This window comes from Culex quinquefasciatus, chromosome 2, assembly GCF_015732765.1.
Source record: "Culex quinquefasciatus strain JHB chromosome 2, VPISU_Cqui_1.0_pri_paternal, whole genome shotgun sequence".
Lineage (NCBI taxonomy): Eukaryota > Metazoa > Arthropoda > Insecta > Diptera > Culicidae > Culex > Culex quinquefasciatus.
In genome coordinates, this window is record NC_051862.1 from 68,373,805 (window position 1) to 68,396,004 (window position 22,200).

Sequence of the window (22,200 nt, forward strand, 5' to 3'; positions counted from 1 at the left end):
CTTTAATATTAAAGTGAGTTTTTCCATTCTTTGAAACTTTTAAGTTTCTTGAAAACATGAAAAAACCTGAAATTCATACATATTTGGAAGAATTTTATATTGCTTCAAAAAACATTCTTGCATCAGTAATTTTCTGTGAGTTTTTTTTGCATTCTTTCAAACATCAATAATTCTTTCATCAGTTTTACAAGGTTTAGCTTTTTAAAATAAAACATAACTCTGGTTTGTTTGCTATACGTCATATCGTAACCGCTTTTGCGATCTCCGACACGTATTTGATTTTTTCTCGGAAACAAATCAAATTTTAATTGTTTTTCAGTGAAGAGTATTTAAAGGAAGTGCAGATAAACACGCAGAAAAATCTGATAGTACAGCCAGCAAAATGTTTGGGTTTCCCCACAAACATGATTGTCATCTCAGGGCCGGCAAACATGTTTATCAAATTCAACCTAACATGTTTGTGGGGTTGATAAAGGAGATAGTTGCCATTCAAACGAAGCTTGTTTGTAATTCCAATTATCATTATGGTCAGTGCAACAAACATGTTTGTTGAATCTACAAACATGTGGAGTTGAATTAAACATCACGTTTTTTGATTCAATAAACTGTTTGTTTATGCTATAATCCAGCCAATCAATCAATGCAATCAAAAAAATAATATTTAATTGCTTTGTTTTCAGTTAATGCTCACAATCATATTTCAGTATTGACGGTTTCCACGCGAAATCGACCAAAAAAATATGATTTTGTACCGGACCATTCCCGATCTTCATAAAACTTTCTAAATCGTTTGTCCTACTCAAATCAACAACTCCTGTGCACTCAGTTTGGTAATTCACAATGGCATTTGAATTTTAGGAGCTTTTTTAGTTTTAAATTTTTTGTAATTACGTTTAAATTGAATAAATCATATCTTTCGAAGGAGATGTTCAAAAAAATCGATCGAAAGTGTGTTTTAACGGAAATCGTGCGCTCTTTTCAATGAAAATATTTAAAAAAGCCTAAACTTTCATTTTCGATCAAAAAACGGCCAAAAATCAAACTTTTTTCGAAAATCAGGCTGAATACACCCTTTGATTCAATTTTTGCCATTACCATTCGAAAGAGCGGACCATTTCCTACTTTTCTTCCATAGACACCAAGTTGGAGCGATAGCGTTTTCGAGTAGTTTTTAAATAAAAACCTTTTTTCGTTTTAAGTTTTAAGCTAAGTTACATGTTTTATGGCAAATTTTATAACAGATCCCATTTTTAAACATGAAACAAAGTTCTGCTTCCGTGTTTTTGAGTTTTATCTTGAAGTACCGGTTTCAAATACATATAAAAGGAACGAAATTATTACTAAAGATAACCAAACAAGGTGCGCTTAAAATAACATTTCCTGAACCACTTTTGTTATGGAAAAATGTTTATCTCACTCGTCGGTGTTGTTAATACCTGCAAAAGAGTTTAATTTTTCCTAATTTTTCGGGTTATTAGGGTGGTTCCTGTCGCGTCAGGGCGGTTCAAAGATGAAAATTTTGAGTATTTTTTAAATAACCATTGTCAAACGCCGTTTCAACAGAACTCATGCGTATTTTTCCTTGAAAACCTTTCTTTTACAAACCGGATAACTATAGTTGGTTGAAACAATGTCAAGTAAGTCAAGGTTTTTGAAATATGTGTTTTATTTTTTGCAAAATCGCCATAATTCCCATTTTATGGCCCACTCTGACGCGGCAGGAACCACCCAAATGACCTAACAAAAATTATGTATAAAACTATTTTGGGTAGAGAATTCCGAAAATTTTAAGCCGATCCGAGCACTTTAGAGTTAGGCCATGCTGTTTGCGTAGGAAATTGTTGTATTGGAACACCGTAAATACAACATTTTTATTCAACAATACACCTAAGTCCTTAGCAGAATATTGTAAGATGTTCAATAATTTGTCAACGTGTTTTTTTCTACAATTAAAATAAGATTAAGTCCTACCCAGAATTTTTGATTTGTCAAAAACCACCCTAATGACCCATAAAATAGGAAAAAAAAACTATTGGGAATTATGGCAATTTTGCAAAAAAAAAAAAACAACACATATTTGAAAAACCTTGACTTATTTGACATTTTTTCAGCCAACTATAGTTATCCGGTTTGTAAAAGAAAGGTTTTCAAGGAAAAATACGAATGAGTTCTGTTGAAACGGCGTTCGACAATGATTATTTAAAAAATACTCAAAATGGTCATCTTTGAACCGCCCTGACGCGAGAGGAACCACCATAATAACCCGAAAAATTAGGAAAAATTAAACTCTTTTGCAGGTATTAACAACACCGACAAGTGAGATAAACATTTTTCCATAACAAAAGTGGTTCAGGAAATGTTATTTTAAGTGCACCTTGTTTGGTTATCTTTAGTAATAATTTCGTTCCTTTGATATGTATTTGAAACCGGTACTTCAAGATAAAACTCAAAAACACGGAAGCAGAACTTTGTTTCATGTTTAAAAATGGGATCTGTTATAAAATTTGCCATAAAACATGTAACTTAGCTTAAAACTTAAAACGAAAAAAGGTTTTTATTTAAAACTACTCGAAAACGCTATCGCTCCAACTTGGTGTCTATGGAAGAAAAGTAGGAAATGGTCCGCTCTTTCGAATGGTAATGGCAAAAATTGAATCAAAGGGTGTATTCAGCCTGATTTTCGAAAAAAGTTTGATTTTTGGCCGTTTTTTGATCGAAAATGAAAGTTTAGGCTTTTTTAAATATTTTCATTGAAAAGAGCGCACGATTTCCGTTAAAACACACTTTCGATCGATTTTTTTGAACATCTCCTTCGAAAGATATGATTTATTCAATTTAAACGTAATTACAAAAAAATTAAAACTAAAAAAACTCCTAAAATTCAAATGCCATTGTGAATTACCAAACTGAGTGCACAGGAGTTGTTGATTTGAGTAGGACAAACGATCTAGAAAGTTTTACGAAGATCGGGAATGGTCCGGATATTGAGTGGTCGATTTCGTGTGGAAACCGTCTATTGATAGTACAGTTTTCCGTTTAACGTGTGTAAATTAGAGTTTGGATTTGACAGTCTTGCTGACCAGATGTTTGCACGATAAAAAGTGATTCGACAGCGATAGCACGGTGACATTTTGAACATCTGAAATAGAGAACTGTAAATTTTTGTTCTTTTCGGGTTCAAACTTGGGTTCAAATGATATTGTTTACCTTTTGAGCAGTTGACCATAACAATGTTTGCCGCACACCGCAATTCGTTCCTTTCGGGTTAGAAACATAAGTTTTGATGCGTTGTAATGATCGATTTGCGCCGTCGTCTCCGGCTCGACCGCTGGAAGGAACGCTTCGGACGTCAACGCTGGAAGACCCTGGAAAGAAATTTTCCAAATTATTATTTATGAAAAAGCAGACAACCATACCGTTTTACCGGTTTTACCATCCTCCGAGAAAGCTGGCTGGACCAAAGCTTCCACTTCCAACCGCTCGATAATCTGTTGAGAAGAAACGTATAACGATTTGCTTTAAAAAATCCAGAACTAATCTTTCGAGCAAACAACGAATGCTTGCTGAAATCACTTCCACCTGCACATGAAACTCACTAAGAAAATTAAACACTGGCATTTCCTCTGGACTCATCGATTCAACCACGAATTCTTCCACAACTTCCACACTGAAAAAATCTGACATAGCAAATTCATATGCTTTTTCACGTGAGTTGCTCCAAAAATCAACACGATAATTTGCCATGCTTTTCCCTTGACATTAATGTGTTTTTCATGTGATATTTTTGTTTTAATCATTTGAAATCAGCTGATCGCAAACGAGATGCATTTCATTCTTTTATCGCTTGGTGTTCACTTTGGATTCAACAGAATTTCACTTGGATTTGCCCCATTTGACTTTTCCCTTGATTTCAACGTGAAAAACACGTGAGATTGAAATGTATTGGTCTTTGAAGTTGCTTGATGAAAAATTTCTTATTCGTAAGATGGCGACGGACGAAGACAATCCAATTTACGATTTCTTTGGTCGAATTAATCGTTTTAATTAATAATTTTGTGTAAAATGAAATCGTACTAAAACTTTTTGGTAAGTATTTAATAGAAAAACTGTGAAAATCGACAAATATACGTAAAAACTAACATTCAGCAATGCATTTCCAGGAAATAAAACTCTGGCGAAGGGTTGGCTTCTAAACCGTTTTTTTCTCAGCACTGATGCTGAATTTGTCGATTGATCCGGAGACGTCGGCATCTGACTGCGGCACGATTCGCCTTCCAAAACACACAACATGTACAACCATCGGCAGTTTCGTGACGCGGTGCTGAGCGCCATAGCTTCTCGTCACCGTACCCAAGGCCACTCGATCCAGATCATCAAGGTCAAGTCGGTGGAGGTTTCCAAGAACCGTCGTCAAGCAGTTTCCGGCTCCAAGAAGTGGTTCCCGCTTATAGGCTGATACGCAGATGGGAAGGAACGCAAAACTCCATACAAAAAAACGCCCAAGAAACGGTCAAGGAAAGGGTCACGAAAAGATTTTTCTTAAGCGGTACGCAGCTGAAAAGTAACAGAAACACAAAGATTGCGTTTGACGTTTCTTCGCGCGGTGCTTGTTTGTAATATGTTTTGATGAAAAAATCAAAGAATTGTAATTTTTCTTTTTGAATACGACTGATAATTACAAACGTTTTAATAATTTTGTATTGGAGATAATAATATTTAAAATTCCAGCCGAATCTCAAAAACCGAATATTGAAACTAAAAGGACAGATTTAATTTTTCGGTGGAAATGGAGTAAAAAAAGAAGTTGTCTTTATAGATGTCGGCCATCTTGTTCCCAACAATTTATTGCTAGTACCAACCAGCTACCTCTGGATTATGAGTCCCCTGCACTGTCCGATTTATCCACACTCACGGGACCATTATGAAGTAAATCAGAGTGAAATTAAACTTGACAATAATCATACAAATATCTATGTTACTGAAAATACAATAATAATCTGAAATTTTGAAATCCAACCAAACAACAAATTCAAAAATGTGAAAAAACAAACATTTCAGAAATTTCAAATAACATTTTTTTTAAATAATATAGAAAATTTCAACAAAAATCTGAAATTTGGAAAATCAAAATTAAAAATATGCAGAATTGAATAATAATTTTAATTTTTAACGTTTTTATAAATTACATAGATCAAAAATGTTAAAATTCGAAAAGAATGTACAAGTCGAAATTCCAAAAGTTTTAAAAATCGGAAATATAGAAATTCGTAAATACAAATTTACGAAAACCTTATAACAATCAAAAACTCTATTTCTTCCAAAATTAAAAAATCTAGAATAAAAATTTAAGAATTAAGAAATTTTAAAAAAATTAAGAAATTTAAAAATTTAAGAATTTAAGAATTTAAGAATTTAAGAATTTAAGAATTTAAGAATTTAAGAATTTAAGAATTTAAGAATTTAAGAATTTAAGAATTTAAGAATTTAAGAATTTAAGAATTTAAGAATTTAAGAATTTAAGAATTAAAGAATTAAAGAATTAAAGAATTTAAGAATTTAAGAATTTAAGAATTTAAGAATTTAAGAATTTAAGAATTTAAGAATTTAAGAATTTAAGAATTTAAGAATTTAAGAATTTAAGAATTTAAGAATTTAAGAATTTAAGAATTTAAGAATTTAAGAATTTAAGAATTTAAGAATTTAAGAATTTAAGAATTTAAGAATTTAAGAATTTAAGAATTTAAGAATTTAAGAATTTAAGAATTTAAGAATTTAAGAATTTAAGAATTTAAGAATTTAAGAATTTAAGAATTTAAGAATTTAAGAATTTAAGAATTTAAGATTTTAAGAATTTAAGAATTTAAGAATTTAAGAATTTAAGAATTTAAGATTTTAAGTATTTAAGAATTTAAGATTTTAAGAATTTAAGAATTTAAGAATTTAAGAATTTAAGAATTTAAGAATTTAAGAATTTAAGAATTTAAGAATTTAAGAATTTAAGAATTTAAGAATTTAAGAATTTAAGAATTTAAGAATTTAAGAATTTAAGAATTTAAGAATTTAAGAATTTAAGAATTTAAGAATTTAAGAATTTAAGAATTTAAGAATTTAAGAATTTAAGAATTTAAGAATTTAAGAATTTAAGAATTTAAGAATTTAAGAATTTAAGAATTTAAGAATTTAAGAATTTAAGAATTTAAGAATTTAAGAATTTAAGAATTTAAGAATTTAAGAATTTAAGAATTTAAGAATTTAAGAATTTAAGAATTTAAGAATTTAAGAATTTAAGAATTTAAGAATTTAAGAATTTAAGAATTTAAGAATTTAAGAATTTAAGAATTTAAGAATTTAAGAATTTAAGAATTTAAGAATTTAAGAATTTAAGAATTTAAGAATTTAAGAATTTAAGAATTTAAGAATTTAAGAATTTAAGAATTTAAGAATTTAAGAATTTAAGAATTTAAGAATTTAAGAATTTAAGAATTTAAGAATTTAAGAATTTAAGAATTTAAGAATTTAAGAATTTAAGAATTTAAGAATTTAAGAATTTAAGAATTTAAGAATTTAAGAATTTAAGAATTTAAGAATTTAAGAATTTAAGAATTTAAGAATTTAAGAATTTAAGAATTTAAGAATTTAAGAATTTAAGAATTTAAGAATTTAAGAATTTAAGAATTTAAGAATTTAAGAATTTAAGAATTTAAGAATTTAAGAATTTAAGAATTTAAGAATTTAAGAATTTAAGAATTTAAGAATTTAAGAATTTAAGAATTTAAGAATTTAAGAATTTAAGAATTTAAGAATTTAAGAATTTAAGAATTTAAGAATTTAAGAATTTAAGAATTTAAGAATTTAAGAATTTAAGAATTTAAGAATTTAAGAATTTAAGAATTTAAGAATTTAAGAATTTAAGAATTTAAGAATTTAAGAATTTAAGAATTTAAGAATTTAAGAATTTAAGAATTTAAGAATTTAAGAATTTAAGAATTTAAGAATTTAAGAATTTAAGAATTTAAGAATTTAAGAATTTAAGAATTTAAGAATTTAAGAATTTAAGAATTTAAGAATTTAAGAATTTAAGAATTTAAGAATTTAAGAATTTAAGAATTTAAGAATTTAAGAATTTAAGAATTTAAGAATTTAAGAATTTAAGAATTTAAGAATTTAAGAATTTAAGAATTTAAGAATTTAAGAATTTAAGAATTTAAGAATTTAAGAATTTAAGAATTTAAGAATTTAAGAATTTAAGAATTTAAGAATTTAAGAATTTAAGAATTTAAGAATTTAAGAATTTAAGAATTTAAGAATTTAAGAATTTAAGAATTTAAGAATTTAAGAATTTAATAATTTAAGAATTTAAGAATTTAAGAATTTAAGAATTTAAGAATTTAAGAATTTAAGAATTTAAGAATAAGAATTTAAGGCTTTAAAAATTTAAGGCTTTAAAAATTTAAGAATTCCAGAAAAAAAAAATTAACATTTGTACCAGCCTTATTTTATAATTTCCAAATTTCCTAACTTCCTAATTACCTAGTTTCCGAATATCCTAATTTCCTTATTTCCTAATTTCCATACTTCCAAATTTCCTGATTTCTTAATTTCATAACTTCCTAAACTCCTAATTTCCTAGTTTTCTAATTTCCTTACTTCCTAACTTCCTAATTTCCTGATTTCCTAATTTGCTAACTTCTTAATTTCCTAACTTCCTAACTTCTTAATTTTCTAATTTCCTAGTTTCCTGATATCCTAATTTCCCAATTTCCTAACTTCCTAATTTCCACACTTCCTAATATTCTAATTTCCTAACTTCCTAATTTCCTAATTTCAAAATTTCCAAATTTCCTAACTTCCTAACTTCCTTATTTCCTAACATATTTTTTTCCTAATTTCTGAATTTCCTATTTTCCTTATTTAATAATTTACTAATTTCCTAATTTCCTAACTTCCTAATTTCCTAGTTTCCTGATATCCTAATTTCCCAATTTCCTAACTTCCTCACTTCCTAATATCATAAATTAATTTCCTAACTTCCTAACTTCCTAGTTTCCTAATTTTAAAAATTTCCTTATTTCCTAATTTCCTAACTTCCTAATTTCCTCATTTCCTAATTTCCTAACTTCCTAACTTCCTAACATCCTTATTTCCTTACATATTAATTTTCTAATTTCTTAATGTCCTTGTTTCATAATTTCATAATTTACTAATTTTCTTATTTTCTTTATTTTCTTTATTCTACTAATTTGCTAATATCATAATTTCCAAATTTCCTAATACCCTTGTTTCCTAATTTCCTAATTTTTTAATTTCCTTATTTCATAATTACATAGTTTTTTAATTTCCTTATTTCATAATTACATATTTTTTTAATTTCAGTTTTTTCTTGTTTTAGAATTTAAGAATTTCTAAATTTGCTTTTATTTATTGATTTCTTAATTTTGTTTATAATTGTTGTTAAAAGTTTTTGAATAAACATTTTTAATCTATTTAATTTTAAGTTTTGAATATTTTTGATCTTTTTATTTTTTCCTCGAAAGAACCTCAAGCGCGCACACCGTCAATCGCGCTCATACCGAACTGTCAACTTTTCTTGGGGGGGGTCACGAAAAGAACACGCAACATTTCTTGACCGCGTTCCTTCCGATCAGCATACCGTACTTATGCATCCATACCACACAAGCGTTACCGGAATCTGCGTGTACTGTTAATTCCATTTTTGTTTAGAGAAAGTAATGAGTGAAAAGTGCAAAGGAAATATCGATGGTCCGGTTATTGTTGTAATTGTTATTTATTTCATGTATCAATAAAAAAATGCTCAAGAAAACTTTTAATCTAGCTTTTAATCGTATTATTTTTTTTATAAAATCAAAAATTAAACGCAATATTCAGCTCACATGAACATCACTAGAAAACCATTGCATTTATACTACAAAATCATTTGAAATTCATATGCACACCATTCAAAAGTCTTGTGAGCTTTCATGTTAAACTCACGTGTTTTGCATTTGGATTGGCCGGTTCGCACGATGGATTTTTTTCAAATGATTTCCACGTGACATTCACAGACTAAGTCGTATGGGGTGGATTCATGTGCAAAACATGTGGTATTGCTATGTGCCTTTCTTTCAGTGCACGCCGTCTTTGAAGTCGCTTTCGTCCGCCATATTGATTTGAGCAGCGAAACAATTTCACAAGTACCTACACTGTTAAATGTGGCTACACGCTGGAACAAAGAAACGCGCAAATGGCAAACCAGTTTGTAAAATCAATAAAATTCATGGTAGCGTCGATAAACTATGTTTATTAAATTGGTAAATATGGTTTGTTGCCTTTATAAAACATGATAGTTAGTGTTGAGAAACCTGTTTGTTGATTCAAGCTTACACAATTTCTGTGCGTGAACAATATAAAGCCTTTTTTGATTTTAATAATTCGTAAATTGATCGAAACCCCATAGAAAACGCTTAGGACCTTTTTAAAACTAACCCGAGATATATTTTTTTTATTTGTTAAAAAATGTTTTAAAAAAAATTTAAGACAAAAAGCCTAAACTCACAATTATTTCAAATAAACTTAGGCCAAAGTTCAATGTTAATGTTACCTTCTTCTTTGAAATCGGGCTGAGGACATTTTTTTTTCAAGAAAGTAAAAAAAACAATAGAATTAAAAGTCTTATCGCAAAAAAAAAGCAAATTTAAAAAAAAATAGCTGGGCGCTCGATAACTGGACTGTCTCCCGATCAAAAAGTACTCAAATGACAAAAAATAACAAAGAAAAATTACCGCGGGGACAGCGGATGCAAAAAATCAATGTCATCAAATAAAAATTTCTTCAATATTTTAATGAAATTTAATAACAGCAAAGGAAATTTATAGGGTAACCTATAGGAAAGTTATTTTAACATTTCTATTTTTAAAAGGATTTTTTCAATTGACGATTCCCTCGTCATTTTTCTATCAGCCCAGTTAGTGAACAAGTACTGTAAAAGGATTTTAATAGCATTTTTTTTAACTCAAAAATTCGAATAAACATTCAACAAATTATTTTAAAATTGATGAAAATGTAAATTTGTAAAATAATTCTACTAAGTTCAATTGCACTACAAAGCTAACAACAATCGTTCCACATTCACAAATTCACTGCCTTGTTCAGCGTGCTGTGCTTGAGCCAGGAGTAGGGGTTCGATCCTCGAATGTCACCCGCCACATTGTTCGCATAAACGTCGGTCGTCAGCTCGGGTAGCCCAATTTCCGCATCAGCCTTTGCCCACTTGGTGGCTTCGTCAACTTCCTTTTTGATGTCGGCATCGATTTTCTGAAATTTGTTCAAATTATGAGATTATGACTGTTGTTCACTAGATAATATGAGAATCACCTTTATTTCATCAACCGTCGCCAATCCAGCCGTTAAGATCTTCTCTTTGTACGAAGTGATGGGGTCACGCGTTTGACGGACTTCCTGCACCTCGTCACGTGTTCGGTAGCTGGTACCGGGGTCGGACATTGAGTGACCAGAATATCTGAAAGTTTTAAGAGAAGCTTAGGCAAACTTCTTCGACAGACATATTGGTTTTGATGAGTCACCTGTACGTGAACACCTCCATCACAAGTGGTCCATTCTTGAGGACGTAATCGATGGCGAAATCTGTGGCTAATTTAACGGCCACGACATCCATTCCGTCGACCCAGATTCCTGGCAGGACGTCTCCTCGCTGAAAGTAGTTGGTGTTTGAGGATGACCGATCTGCACTGGTGCCCATTCCTAGAAAATGTCTTTGTTTGAAAAGTGACCACGTAGTCAAAAATTGAACATATTACCATAACCATTGTTTTCACACACAAAAATGCACGGAAGCTTCCAAAGATGTGCCATGTTGTAGGCCTCGAAGACTTGCCCCTGGTTCGAAGCTCCATCGCCGTACAGCGCTAAACAAACGCCGTTATTACCTTTGTACTGACAAGCCAAGGCCACCCCAGCACCCAGAGGAACTTGCGCCCCCACAATTCCATTCCCACCGTAGAAATTCGGTGCGTACATGTGCATCGATCCACCCTTTCCCCTCGCACAACCACTCTGTCTTCCGGTCAACTCGGCCAGCACCCCCTTCGGACTGACCCCCATCAGGTAGGTCCAACCGTGAACTCGGTACGCGGAAATGATGTTGTCCTGGGGACGCATGGCCGCTTTCATACCGACGGCGCAAGCCTCCTGACCCGAGTACAGGTGACAGAACCCGCGGACAATCTTCTCCTTGTACAGATTTCCGGCGGAAGTCTCCAACCGGCGAATCGTTTGCATCTGCTTGTAGTATTCGACGGCATCATCCCTGTTGATCACGGCAGACGTTGGTGGTCCAGTTTGGAGGTTGTGGAGTTTGAAGGGCTGGAAGTAGATAAGCAGATTCAATTTTAAAAATTTCAAGACAAATTAAACCAAAAATCATTAAACAATAAATGAGACATAGTAAAATAGTTCTCATTGTACGATTAATCGAAAGCATTGCTTATCAGTATTTGCCCACTATGATTATGAAATAGTGCAATGTCTTTGTGAAGGTCATTGTCAGAAGACAAGTTTACAGAATTTTAGTTTCAACAGTAGAATTTGCATTTGAACATTAAAATCTTGTTTTAAATTTTTCACTTAATTAATATACTAAACATCACTCACCATTGTCTCAAAAGTCGCCTCAGTCGAGTAGGAGTTCACAGATCTCAGCGATGCCTGGAAGCAAGAAATAAAGTTAAACTGAAATCTTAACCTCATAACAATTACAAACCCTTGAAAATGGCGAAAAAATAGCCGCCAAAATTGAGCGATACATTGTGCAAGAAACAACCAGAAGTGAATAAACTTTTCGGAAATTGCGCTGCAGCTCGAAGCGAAACAAACTAAGAGACTGAACTGCACTATAAACTAATCAATTAGTCAGAGATAGTGAGAGCGAGAACGAACTTACGCTGGAGCAAATACTAAAACGTGAGAGCGAGCGCGTGTGACGTACTATTGCCGGCATGTGTAGTATAGGCAGATAGAACTTGCATAATAGCTAGAAAATTGATTTTATTTCGCCGGTTATGACTCTTGATGACGAGTTTTCAGTATGAAACCATGATTGAATTGGATGGAGCTATTTTTAAACACTATAGTTTGACTTGACCGTTGCTTATTGGATTTAGATTCCTTTATTACATCTTTTTTAAACGTCCCATAAGGTGAGTCACTCACTCACTCACTGGCGATCGAATCATCTGAGTTATCGGTCTGAAACGGATCATGAGCGAAAACGACTCAAAACGGCCCGCGATTTAATGCTCACCGCTCTTCAAATCTTTTATGAATTGCTTGGTATACTCTGCTTGTTGACAACACTCACAAAAGAGAACATTCAATCATTAGCTAATTTAGTATGAATACAACCCAAGCAACACACTTTGTCAGATAAACGTATTTCCTAACTGGTTGTATAACCAATCCGTCTGGTTGTCACAACTTGTTCTACAACTCCTGTGAACTGGAAAAAGCGCACTTTTTTCTGTTGTATAACTTGCCAGAACAAGATGCAAGTTATCAGAGTAAGTTGTACAATTGTATTTGACAACACTGTGCTAGCTAACAAGAGATTCAACGAAAAAAAGGAGGCGTGGTTTACGGCTGTGCTGTCAAATCAAAGCGCACACTGAAAAGGAAAATTAGTTTGAAAACAGCTGTCTAACCGTTTCTCTAACAAACATTTCTTATTAGAATTTCAATCAACGACGAAGCTAATAAAAAGTACGCTTGTTTCTGCCTGATTTATTTAAAATAATTCGAAATTGAATGTAAAAAAAGAAAAACAATCGTGGCGCGCAGTCTACGTGAAGTGTGAAAATTCCTTGCACGGCGAACTTTTAGATTTTCCTTTTTTGATGAACTTCTTCTTTCTCAAGATTCGATCCGATGACTTCGACGACTTGTTGTTCTCCACGGCAGGTCCAGGCGCGCTTCCACATCTCTCCACGGGGCTTCATAGTAAACAAGCCGGCCCAAGCGTCAATAAGAAGGCTGCTGTCTGTTTTGTTAGCTAAAGAACTTAACTCCAACGAAGGCTGTTGAAGTTATATAAGTTTGTTTCAAGTCAGTTGATATAACTCCACTATATAACTTTGTTATAACAAACCGTTTCAACTGTCATTTCGATTACCGTACCACGGAGTAATATTGAAAATCGGTATGATTTTGATTTATTGTTTTCTCTATCATAAACTCTATAAGCTGATAATTTTTGTAGCTTTTACCAGCGATATGTTTACAAATTATTCGGTCAACAATCAAAACTACTTTAATCTTCAATAAATAATCATTATTGAAACTCTGAATTCCTCATGTACAAATTTACACCACCTAACAACACGCAATGTCAAGTTGAATATGTATGTTGAGCATCCGTTATAAAATCTATTCTCCGAGAACATTTGTGTAACAAAGCGAGAAAACCTAAGGTTATTTATAGAATGGTTGGCCACGCCCATTTTTCAGAAGATGCCGTCACATGACAATGTTAGATAAGCAGTGTGGCAAACAGTGCAATATTATTCTTATTCAACAAACTGTTTTCGAGGAAAACATTGCAGATGAGGAACAGCATCTTGGCATATCAGCATTTTGACGTTCAATTACAGCTCATAAAAAGCGTTTTCGACTGAAATCAAGTGATAAATACCTCAAACGGAAGTGAGCAAGCAAGTTTCTATCGAAGTTGTTCCAAAATAAGTTGTTTAAACAGTGTAAATCAGCAAATTGGATGGAGTTAGGAGCGAGTGCATATTCCCTATGTTGTGTGTAAAAGTTGGAAAAGAGTGAAGTTGACTGTGTTTTAACACTTGTATGGCACACATATCATGAGTTACATAGGACGGTTATACAAGTAGTGAAGCAAACGGTTATTTAACTAACGTTAACATTTTTCACGTATGTTGATCCAAAACAGCTGTCTAACTGTTATTCAACAGTCGACAAGTTATGAGTGCTACTTGGGAAAGAGACGAGTTGTTCCTTTTAATTCCGCTATATATTTTAATATCTTGACAGATACGTATTTCGTCTACTAGTAAACGGCTCTAATCGCGAAACAAGATATTAAAATATATAACGGAATTAAAAGGAACAACTCGTCTCTTTGTATTCATAGTAATGCATTCTGCTAAAACGCTTAAATAATCAAACCACAAAGCTAATTTAGTTTTTTCATGTAGCTTAACTTTTTTGGAATGCTTCCCTATGACCAAAGAAGCCATTTTACACAACTAGTAAGACGTAAATTTTTCTATCTTTCAGATACTGGCCACTCAATGTCTAACTCAGGAACAAGCTACCGAACACGATACGAGGTTTAGGAAGTCCTTCAAGCACGTGATACCATCACATCGTTTAGGAAGAAAATCATCGATGCTGGCCTGTTGACGGAGAGTGACATTGAGGTGATCCAAATACCAAACCTATAATCACAACCTCTTGAAGTAAATTTTGATTATATTTTAACAGAAAATTGCTGCGAAAATCAAGATGAGTGTTTATGAATCAAGCGAATAGTCGGCGGATTTTTATGCAAAGAAGATTAGCAGGCTGGATATAGCTGTGGATCTTTGAATCGGTAAGTGTCATTTAAATAAAAATTTTGATCACTGAAAATTTGAGTTATTTACACACAAAAGTGTACCGTCATCAGGGGTGACATTGGGTCTGGGGGGTGAGATTGGGTCATACAAAAATGCTGAAATTTGTATGACCCAATCTCACCCCCCAGACCCAATGTCACCCCTGATGACGGTACATGACCTGTTGAGGTACTTTGTCGGGAAAATACAAATATTATCCGTAAATTCTACATGTCTTATTTTTTTAAAGAGATTATTTGAATAGGAATCTCGCAATCGAGAACGCCAAGGCAATGCTGTAGAGCGAATTATTTGATTTGATTTTGTTATTTACATTATTAATCAAACAAATCTTAGATGCGGAAAAAATTCATTTCATTTTTTTTCAATTTCATTAATGTATTTTTTAATGTTATGTATTCATATTTACTTCTGATATGACGTTTTAAAATGTTCGAATCAAATGTTTTAAAGGGACACTCAAATACATAAATAGTAAAAGTTTCATTCAAAATATTTTTGTACAGTCATCAATGTTGGAGAAGAGTCAAGCCAATAATTGATCCTCATATTTAATTTGACCAATAAAGTGCTATTTTGTACAATATGGTACAGGGGGCGAAATCACATGGCGAAATCCAGTCTGCAATCCGCTAAAATCACCGTCTCTTAGCGAAGCGAAGCGAAGTTGAAAGGTTTTCTATTTCACTAAAATTTTGAAGTTCTTCGAGAAACTTTTGTTTTTGCCTCCTGAATTTTTAGGCCTCTTTAAGTGCAATCAGCTGAAATCAGTTTAAAATGCATTGCCCTGCGTTTAAAATCATTTTTGCAATTCCGTCGTGAAACTACTTACTTTTCCTGTCATTCTTGAACGACGAAATATGTAGCATACTTTTCTGTACCAAAAATAACAGAATCGAACAGCAACACTTTTCAAAATAAATGCTGAAAAGTAACACTTTTCAAAATTTTTTTGATTTAAACGATTTATTGACAAAATATATGAAAATTTGACTTAAAATTTCACTCAATGGGTGTTTTTCGGAATTGCAAAAAATGTGTATGGAACTCGTTGCAAAACTTGATTTTTTCAACAGTAGTCGTATTTATCCAACTCGGTGAACCTCGTTGGATAAATGTACAACTCGTGCTGAAAAAATCCTCTTTTTGCAATTTGTTGCATAAACTACTATTTCAGCATGTTTGGGTTGATTTAAAAATCTTTTGAATATTTGAATATTTTCGATGTGCAGTATCGCAAAAAGTTTTGTTTCGCATTTTGTTTTGTTTTCGTCAAATTTTACATTTTTTGGAAATTAATGACTGCAAAACAACTGAACTAGTGTAAAATACACTTTAAAAAACTTGTTGCATTAAAATTTTGAGACTATGGCAAGTTATTTAAATTTGTATATATAGGGCAGGGGTGGGGGGCAAATGGTCCGCCTAAGTAAAATGTACCGAAAACCTTACAAAAACATACAAATTTATGAATCCAGTGTAGTATGCTTATGCTTTGGGATGTTCCCTTCAATGTTGTTCCCTTCGATGATTGATAAAAATTGTCAGCTTAAAACTATTTTTGAGCCACTTAAAAAAAATGTTTTTCGACTACTTTTGCCAGGGTGCGGGGCAGAATGGGCCACCTTAGAAAACAAGCCATTTCGTCTAATACAACGTCGAAGGGTGATAAGAAATGACTTAAGTAACCTTTCCAATATAGTTTTCAAGAAGTTTGATCACTTTTACAAAAATAGTCACTTAAAAAAACAAACATTTTTGAAAATAATGTAAATATGTCGAAATAAGACACTATTTTTACAAATAAGCGTCAAAACAATTAAAAAATCAACTAATGTTGCATTAAACGTGATTTGTGAAGCTACCAGGAGTTAAATAATCCATTAAGCTCAAATTTCGCAACTTTTGATTGTTTTTATAAGGCAGGGAAAGGGTGGTCCATTCTGCCCCCAAGTGGATTTTAATTTGACACTTCTACCACCAAGCCTCTAAATGATATAAAAGGTTCCGTTGTTGTTTGATAACCTTTGTAATAGCTCCTGGTAACATTCTAAACATTGAACAAACTTTTTCAAACAATCCAACTTTTCAGAAAGCTTATTTTAAAACTTCAAAATAAACAACATTTGCATGGTTTTTGAATAAATTTACATTTTTGCTCATAATTCGAAAAATACTGTGAATTCAAACGCTGTTTTCGGTATGGTGATGTTATTTGACGTCCTTTATAAGACCCTTGCCTTACAGTTGGTCTAAATCCATTCTAAACCCCAAAACTAAAAAGCAAATAATCCACTTTAACGACCCCCGGGTCTTTTGTGGTCTCTGTTGCAAGTTTCTACTCATTTCTAGGTGTCCGAAGGTTATGTGTGGTGAGTCAACCAAAACCTCTTTTACGCAAATGGACCGACGTTTTACTTCCCCATCCGATAGAAGGCGTGATCAGGCAAATCTCGTCTCGAAAAATGCCACCGGTTCCATCTGGGATTGAACCACTAACCACTAAGCCACCGGACCAGCCCAAAACTAAGGGTGTCCCATTCTGTCCCCATGGTCCATTTATTTTTTTGCCCCCCCCTACTCGACCCTGGCTAGAGCCGTGGGACAAAAACTTGGAAAAATATTAACATCGGCCCAAATAAATTATACCTATAAACAACAACATAAAACTACTTTTTGGACCAGAAAGTTGCTATCCTGTTTTTTTCTAAATATTTTCGTAATATCGTTTTTTAATAAAAAAAAATCATGTGCATCTCCATTACTCGGGTCCAAACCTGATCTCGCTCTTGTGTTTGCTGTTTGGATTTTCCAAGAATTTAACGTACCGTAAAACGGGTTGACTTTTATAGCCGGGGTGACATTGATAACTTGGAGACTTGTTTTTTCAAATGAAATATACGAATCAAATACGAACAGTATGGTAAAAAAACTATTTATAATGAATTTTAAGCAAATTTTAAACATTTTATGTACTCAACTACAAAATTGTGTACTTGTAGATAGACGGAAGATACAAGTGGTTGGTACTAGCAATATTGGCCGTTAGCTAAAAAGTCAACTTCGTTTTTAGGGAAAGAAAAAAAACGTCTGATTTTTTCGGTATTTGTATTTAAAAAAAAATTGTTACATAAAAAAAATAAATTTGAAATTGTATCTTACATGTTATAATTATGAACTTCCTAAAGATAAAAAAATGTTTCTTGCAACATTATTTCACTTTCCTTTTCTTGGACATGGCAACAAGACATAAGCAATAATTGTCATTTTCATCATACACGAACAACTACACTCCACCAAATCAACGACCCTCGCCATAAATACCGCACTTCGAAATTATTTTTCAAAAAAAAAATCCGCAAAGAAAACAGCACTAACGAACCGGAAATGCACGCAACCGTTCGCCTTCTCCCTTCTCCCCCTTGAAATGGGGCTTGCATTCAATTTATGCCGAAACCCGTAAAAATAGGTCAATCACATTATTCAAAATTTATTTGTAAAATATACGAAAAGCAGTCACTTTTGCTGCTTCGTTTCGCTGCAGCTGCATTGCATGTCATAAATACAACCAAAATATGCATCACAACCGAGATTTCAATCGTATATTAAGGAGCCCCCCCTCCCCCTCCTCCCCCTCAGCTCTCTTGTCAACGCAAATGAGCTTTTATCAAGGTTTTTCTCCCTCCTCACCACTTAAGTTACCATCCCCTCTCCCCCTCTTTTGACATCGTCGCGACGACAACGGCGTCCGGAATGCGCCGAACTTTTTTTTTTTGCATCGATGACGAATAATTCGTAAAAAGGGTCTCTTGCCTCCCGCTTCGGCCAAGGGTCGTCCCCCGGTCCAAACATTCCTGTCCGCGTGATGGGGCAAAAAAAAAATCAATAAAATATCTTCCTTCGTCCCTTTGCTCGCGCGCGCTTTTTTTCGTTCACATTTTGTTGCTGTTGGAGGTTTTGTTGTTATTTTGCCACTACACAAACTCTGGGGACCCATAATGCGTTGGAATGTGGCCCATCTACCAGCCAGCCAGCCGCGAGAGCTTTCGGACGACGGCGATGGGCGACGAATGACCTAAACCCGACACGGGTTTTAGGGGAGGCTGGAGGGATTATTCGTGGGAATTAAATGGAAAAACCATTATTTTCAAAATCGGATCTTTTCGGATAGTTAAATAATTCTTATTTTTTTTTGATAAAAAACCAGGGTCTTCTTTAATTTTTGAAAGGTCAAACTTTATATCTGTGCCTATGTGGAATTTTGTTTTTGGTTATGACGGACGAGTTTTATTGACAAGTTATAAATTTTTATAAAGAAAGTCATTTTTGATAAAATAACCTGTGATTTTGGCAACGTGGTTAATTTTTATTCAATAATAAAACCTTATTGGATATTGATACTATTTTTTAAATCCAATTTCTTATGTTAGTTTGAGTCCAACAAAAAAATTAAATAAACTCAATTCAACCTGGAGCTTGTAGAGGACATCTGGGACTACCATTTGTGACTGAGAACGGTTTGGGGAATGCAGTTTTACATATAAAATAGACACTTTTTCTTTGAGTGAATATTTCAGGCGTACAATTTTGCTCAAGAGACCCTTAGGATCTCATTTTCTATAATTTTCTGTCATTTTCAATAGAAACATGCATACAAATGGTAATTTTCATCCATTTGTATCCTTTAATATAAAATAAAAATAAAAAATCTTCGATCCACATTTTTTGAAAATCCAATTTCCAATGATATTAGATTTCACCCAAGAAAAGAAGATTCTGATTTTTTTTAACATATCTTATGCCTGAATAAATTGCATTTGCATTTTTAATTAAACTCATGCCTAAATAAATTGCATATTTGAACAAATCTTACAATTGTTTTTTTTTTCATTATATTTATGCGAAGTGTTATTTATCTATTTTGAGAAAATAGGGAATTTGCCCCGCCTCCATGGATCCTTGTAATGAGATTACAAATACTTATAAATACAATCAGATCGATAGTAAAAATATATCAAATTGAATTTAAGGCTCTGAAAGGCATCATTCCCTATCGGCCATTTGGCGGCCATGTTTGTTTTAGAAAAACATTCAAAACTTGATTCAGAATATTACAACCAAAAAATGGTTTTCTTTGTGTTTCCGTTTCCCTGAATTCAGAACCATCATTGACAGTCATTGCCCCAAAAATGAACACCTTCTACGACCTTAAGTTTTATTTTATCAGTGAAATAAAAAATACTTACTCAAAATTCAAGAAAAATTGATTTTTTAAATATTATTTTGATGTTCTTTATTATGTTTTCTATGTTTAATCTATTACAATTTTTTATACAATGTTTTTAATATTAAATAAGTTTCTTATGTATAAATTTGTTTATTTATTTTTAAAGACTAGAAAAGCCTATAAATAAAAAGAGATGTATTTTCTATGGTCTTAAAAAAAACAAACAAAAATTGGAAACAATCCTTTCTAAGTGTTAGTTTTTTAATGATTAAATTTTAATGTTTTTTATGACAAAAATTTTTGTTCTTTTCTTCTATCTTCATTTAACCCTTTAAGACTTTTCAAAAATAAAAATTTCAGTTGTTGATGGGAAAATGAGTCTTTTGAACATACGAAAATTATAGGGTAGTTTTGGAAATTTTGATATTTGGGTCATAATAAAAAAAAACCAAAATAAGTGTCGGAGGTGACGGTGGCTCTTACGGCTTTTTGAAAACTCACTCGAGATATATGACCCATCAGGCCTGAAAGGGTTTAGTCCAGACTGGTGGCATGCTTGTCAAAAAGTGAACCTCGCTTTTGACAGTCCATATAGGGTGAACGCTCCATAAACTGGTTGCACAAAAAAGGGTATACAGGCCATTTATGAGTAAATTTGAAAATAATTGTTTTAGTCACTACCGCCAACTGGGGCAAATCGGGACTACAATCTGAAGAGAGAAAATGTTTTTTACAGCATTAAATTTGAAATCAGTGAACTAATTTTGCAGTTTAGTTTAAATTTTAAAAGAAATAAACCCGAAATATCAAAACATTGTGCAAAAAATGTGGCTTCGGCAGTTGTCCCTTTTGTCTGATTCGCCCCAGATGCTTGTAAGACAAAAAGATAAAATATGAGAACATAAAAATTTTACAAAAACACTAATAAACGAAAAATATAAAACCTAAACTTTTAACAATACATAAAATTGAATAGAAAATATTTCAAAGGCTAGGAATTTTGCTAATCTGTACAAGTAAATTTCAACAAACTTTCTTAATAAGTCAAATTTATGCTGATATATTCTCACTAAAAAATTAAACTCTTTAATTTCCTATTAATAACAAAGTTCAGCTGTTTTTTTTTTCAATTTTGTGAAAACTGAGACATAATATAAAATTTCCTGGGATTTTAGAAATCCCGGGATTATTACACTACAGCTAAGCATTTCTTTGGGTCTTCGATAAATTATATTCGTATTTTTTTTAAATTTGATTCAAACATTGCTCACACAAGGAAGCAAATTTTAAACATCTTTTCGTCAATACAAGGCTCCATACAAATTTGAAGGTTGGTCAGTCAAAAATGCTGTAAACCTTTTAAAAAATCAATGTTTAAAGTCATTGTAGATTCTTTTTGATCCTCGCTTAATAGTCATTAATTTTTAAAGTTACAAAAAACTAAACACTTGTATTACAGCAATTCCATTTGAAAAGAGCCTAAACCGAAAAAAAGTTCTCCGATCGGGCTCAAAAATTTTCTGGGGGTTCCTTGGCCAAAATAATTAGACTCGTATTTTTTTTGTTTGGCCATTAGGGTGACCTCGTGCTAGGGTGGTTCAAAAAATGGAAATTTTCGTCATTTTTCGCAAAAACCACTTTTTTCAAAAAATCATATCTCCGCGCCATTTCATCCGATTTTAGTTTGGCTATTTGAAAAAAATAGTAAGAAATCTAGCTTAGCAATTGAAAAAGTCGTATGAAAACTTTTCCGAGGAATCCGATAAAAATATTTTCAGACAAAGGCTCTTTGGTCCAGATTTTTGAAACTTCTTACCATTTTTCTCAAATAGCCAAACTAAATTTTGCCTCCAAGACAGCTAAAATCTGATGAAATGACGCGAAGATATGATTTTTTGAAAAAGTGGTTTTTGCGAAAAATGACGAAAATTGGAAATGGAAATCCAAAAAAATACGGGTCTAATTATTTTGGCCAACCCCCAGAAAAATTTTGAGCCCGATCGGAGAACTTTTTTTTCGGTTTAGGCTCTTTTCAAACGGAATTGCTGTATACATGTTTTGACTTGAGAAACAATTTTAATTTTAACAACAAAACGTTTTAAAAAGTACATAAACCTAACTATCTCCTAACTGATACGGCGAGGAAGGTATTTTTCTTCTCTCTCCAGCCGGTCAGCGCAGCCAATACCCAAAGTGGGCGCACGAGCACCCGGCGATTCGATTGTGTGTGACTGGACGAGAAAATATGCACACACAAAAGCGCGAGCGAAGAGAAAAGTGAGCAAGAGGGGGAAAAAAAGCTCGACCACAAAACCCCAA

The 22,200-nt window shown here is 32.4% G+C and overlaps 1 protein-coding gene across 1 annotated transcript; it reads right to left on the reverse strand.

The window, feature by feature from the left end:
- Positions 1 to 10,085: 10,085 nt before the first annotated feature.
- LOC6032413 (pyruvate dehydrogenase E1 component subunit alpha, mitochondrial) lies at positions 10,086 to 11,930 on the reverse strand. Its single transcript, XM_038257774.1, has 6 exons — positions 11,777 to 11,930; positions 11,668 to 11,721; positions 10,815 to 11,379; positions 10,581 to 10,758; positions 10,372 to 10,516; positions 10,086 to 10,311 (listed from the first exon to the last, which is right to left on the reverse strand). The coding sequence occupies exons 1-6, from the start codon at positions 11,819 to 11,821 to the stop codon at positions 10,126 to 10,128; spliced, it is 1,173 nt and encodes a 390-aa protein (XP_038113702.1). The 5' UTR covers positions 11,822 to 11,930; the 3' UTR covers positions 10,086 to 10,125.
- Positions 11,931 to 22,200: the final 10,270 nt, after the last annotated feature.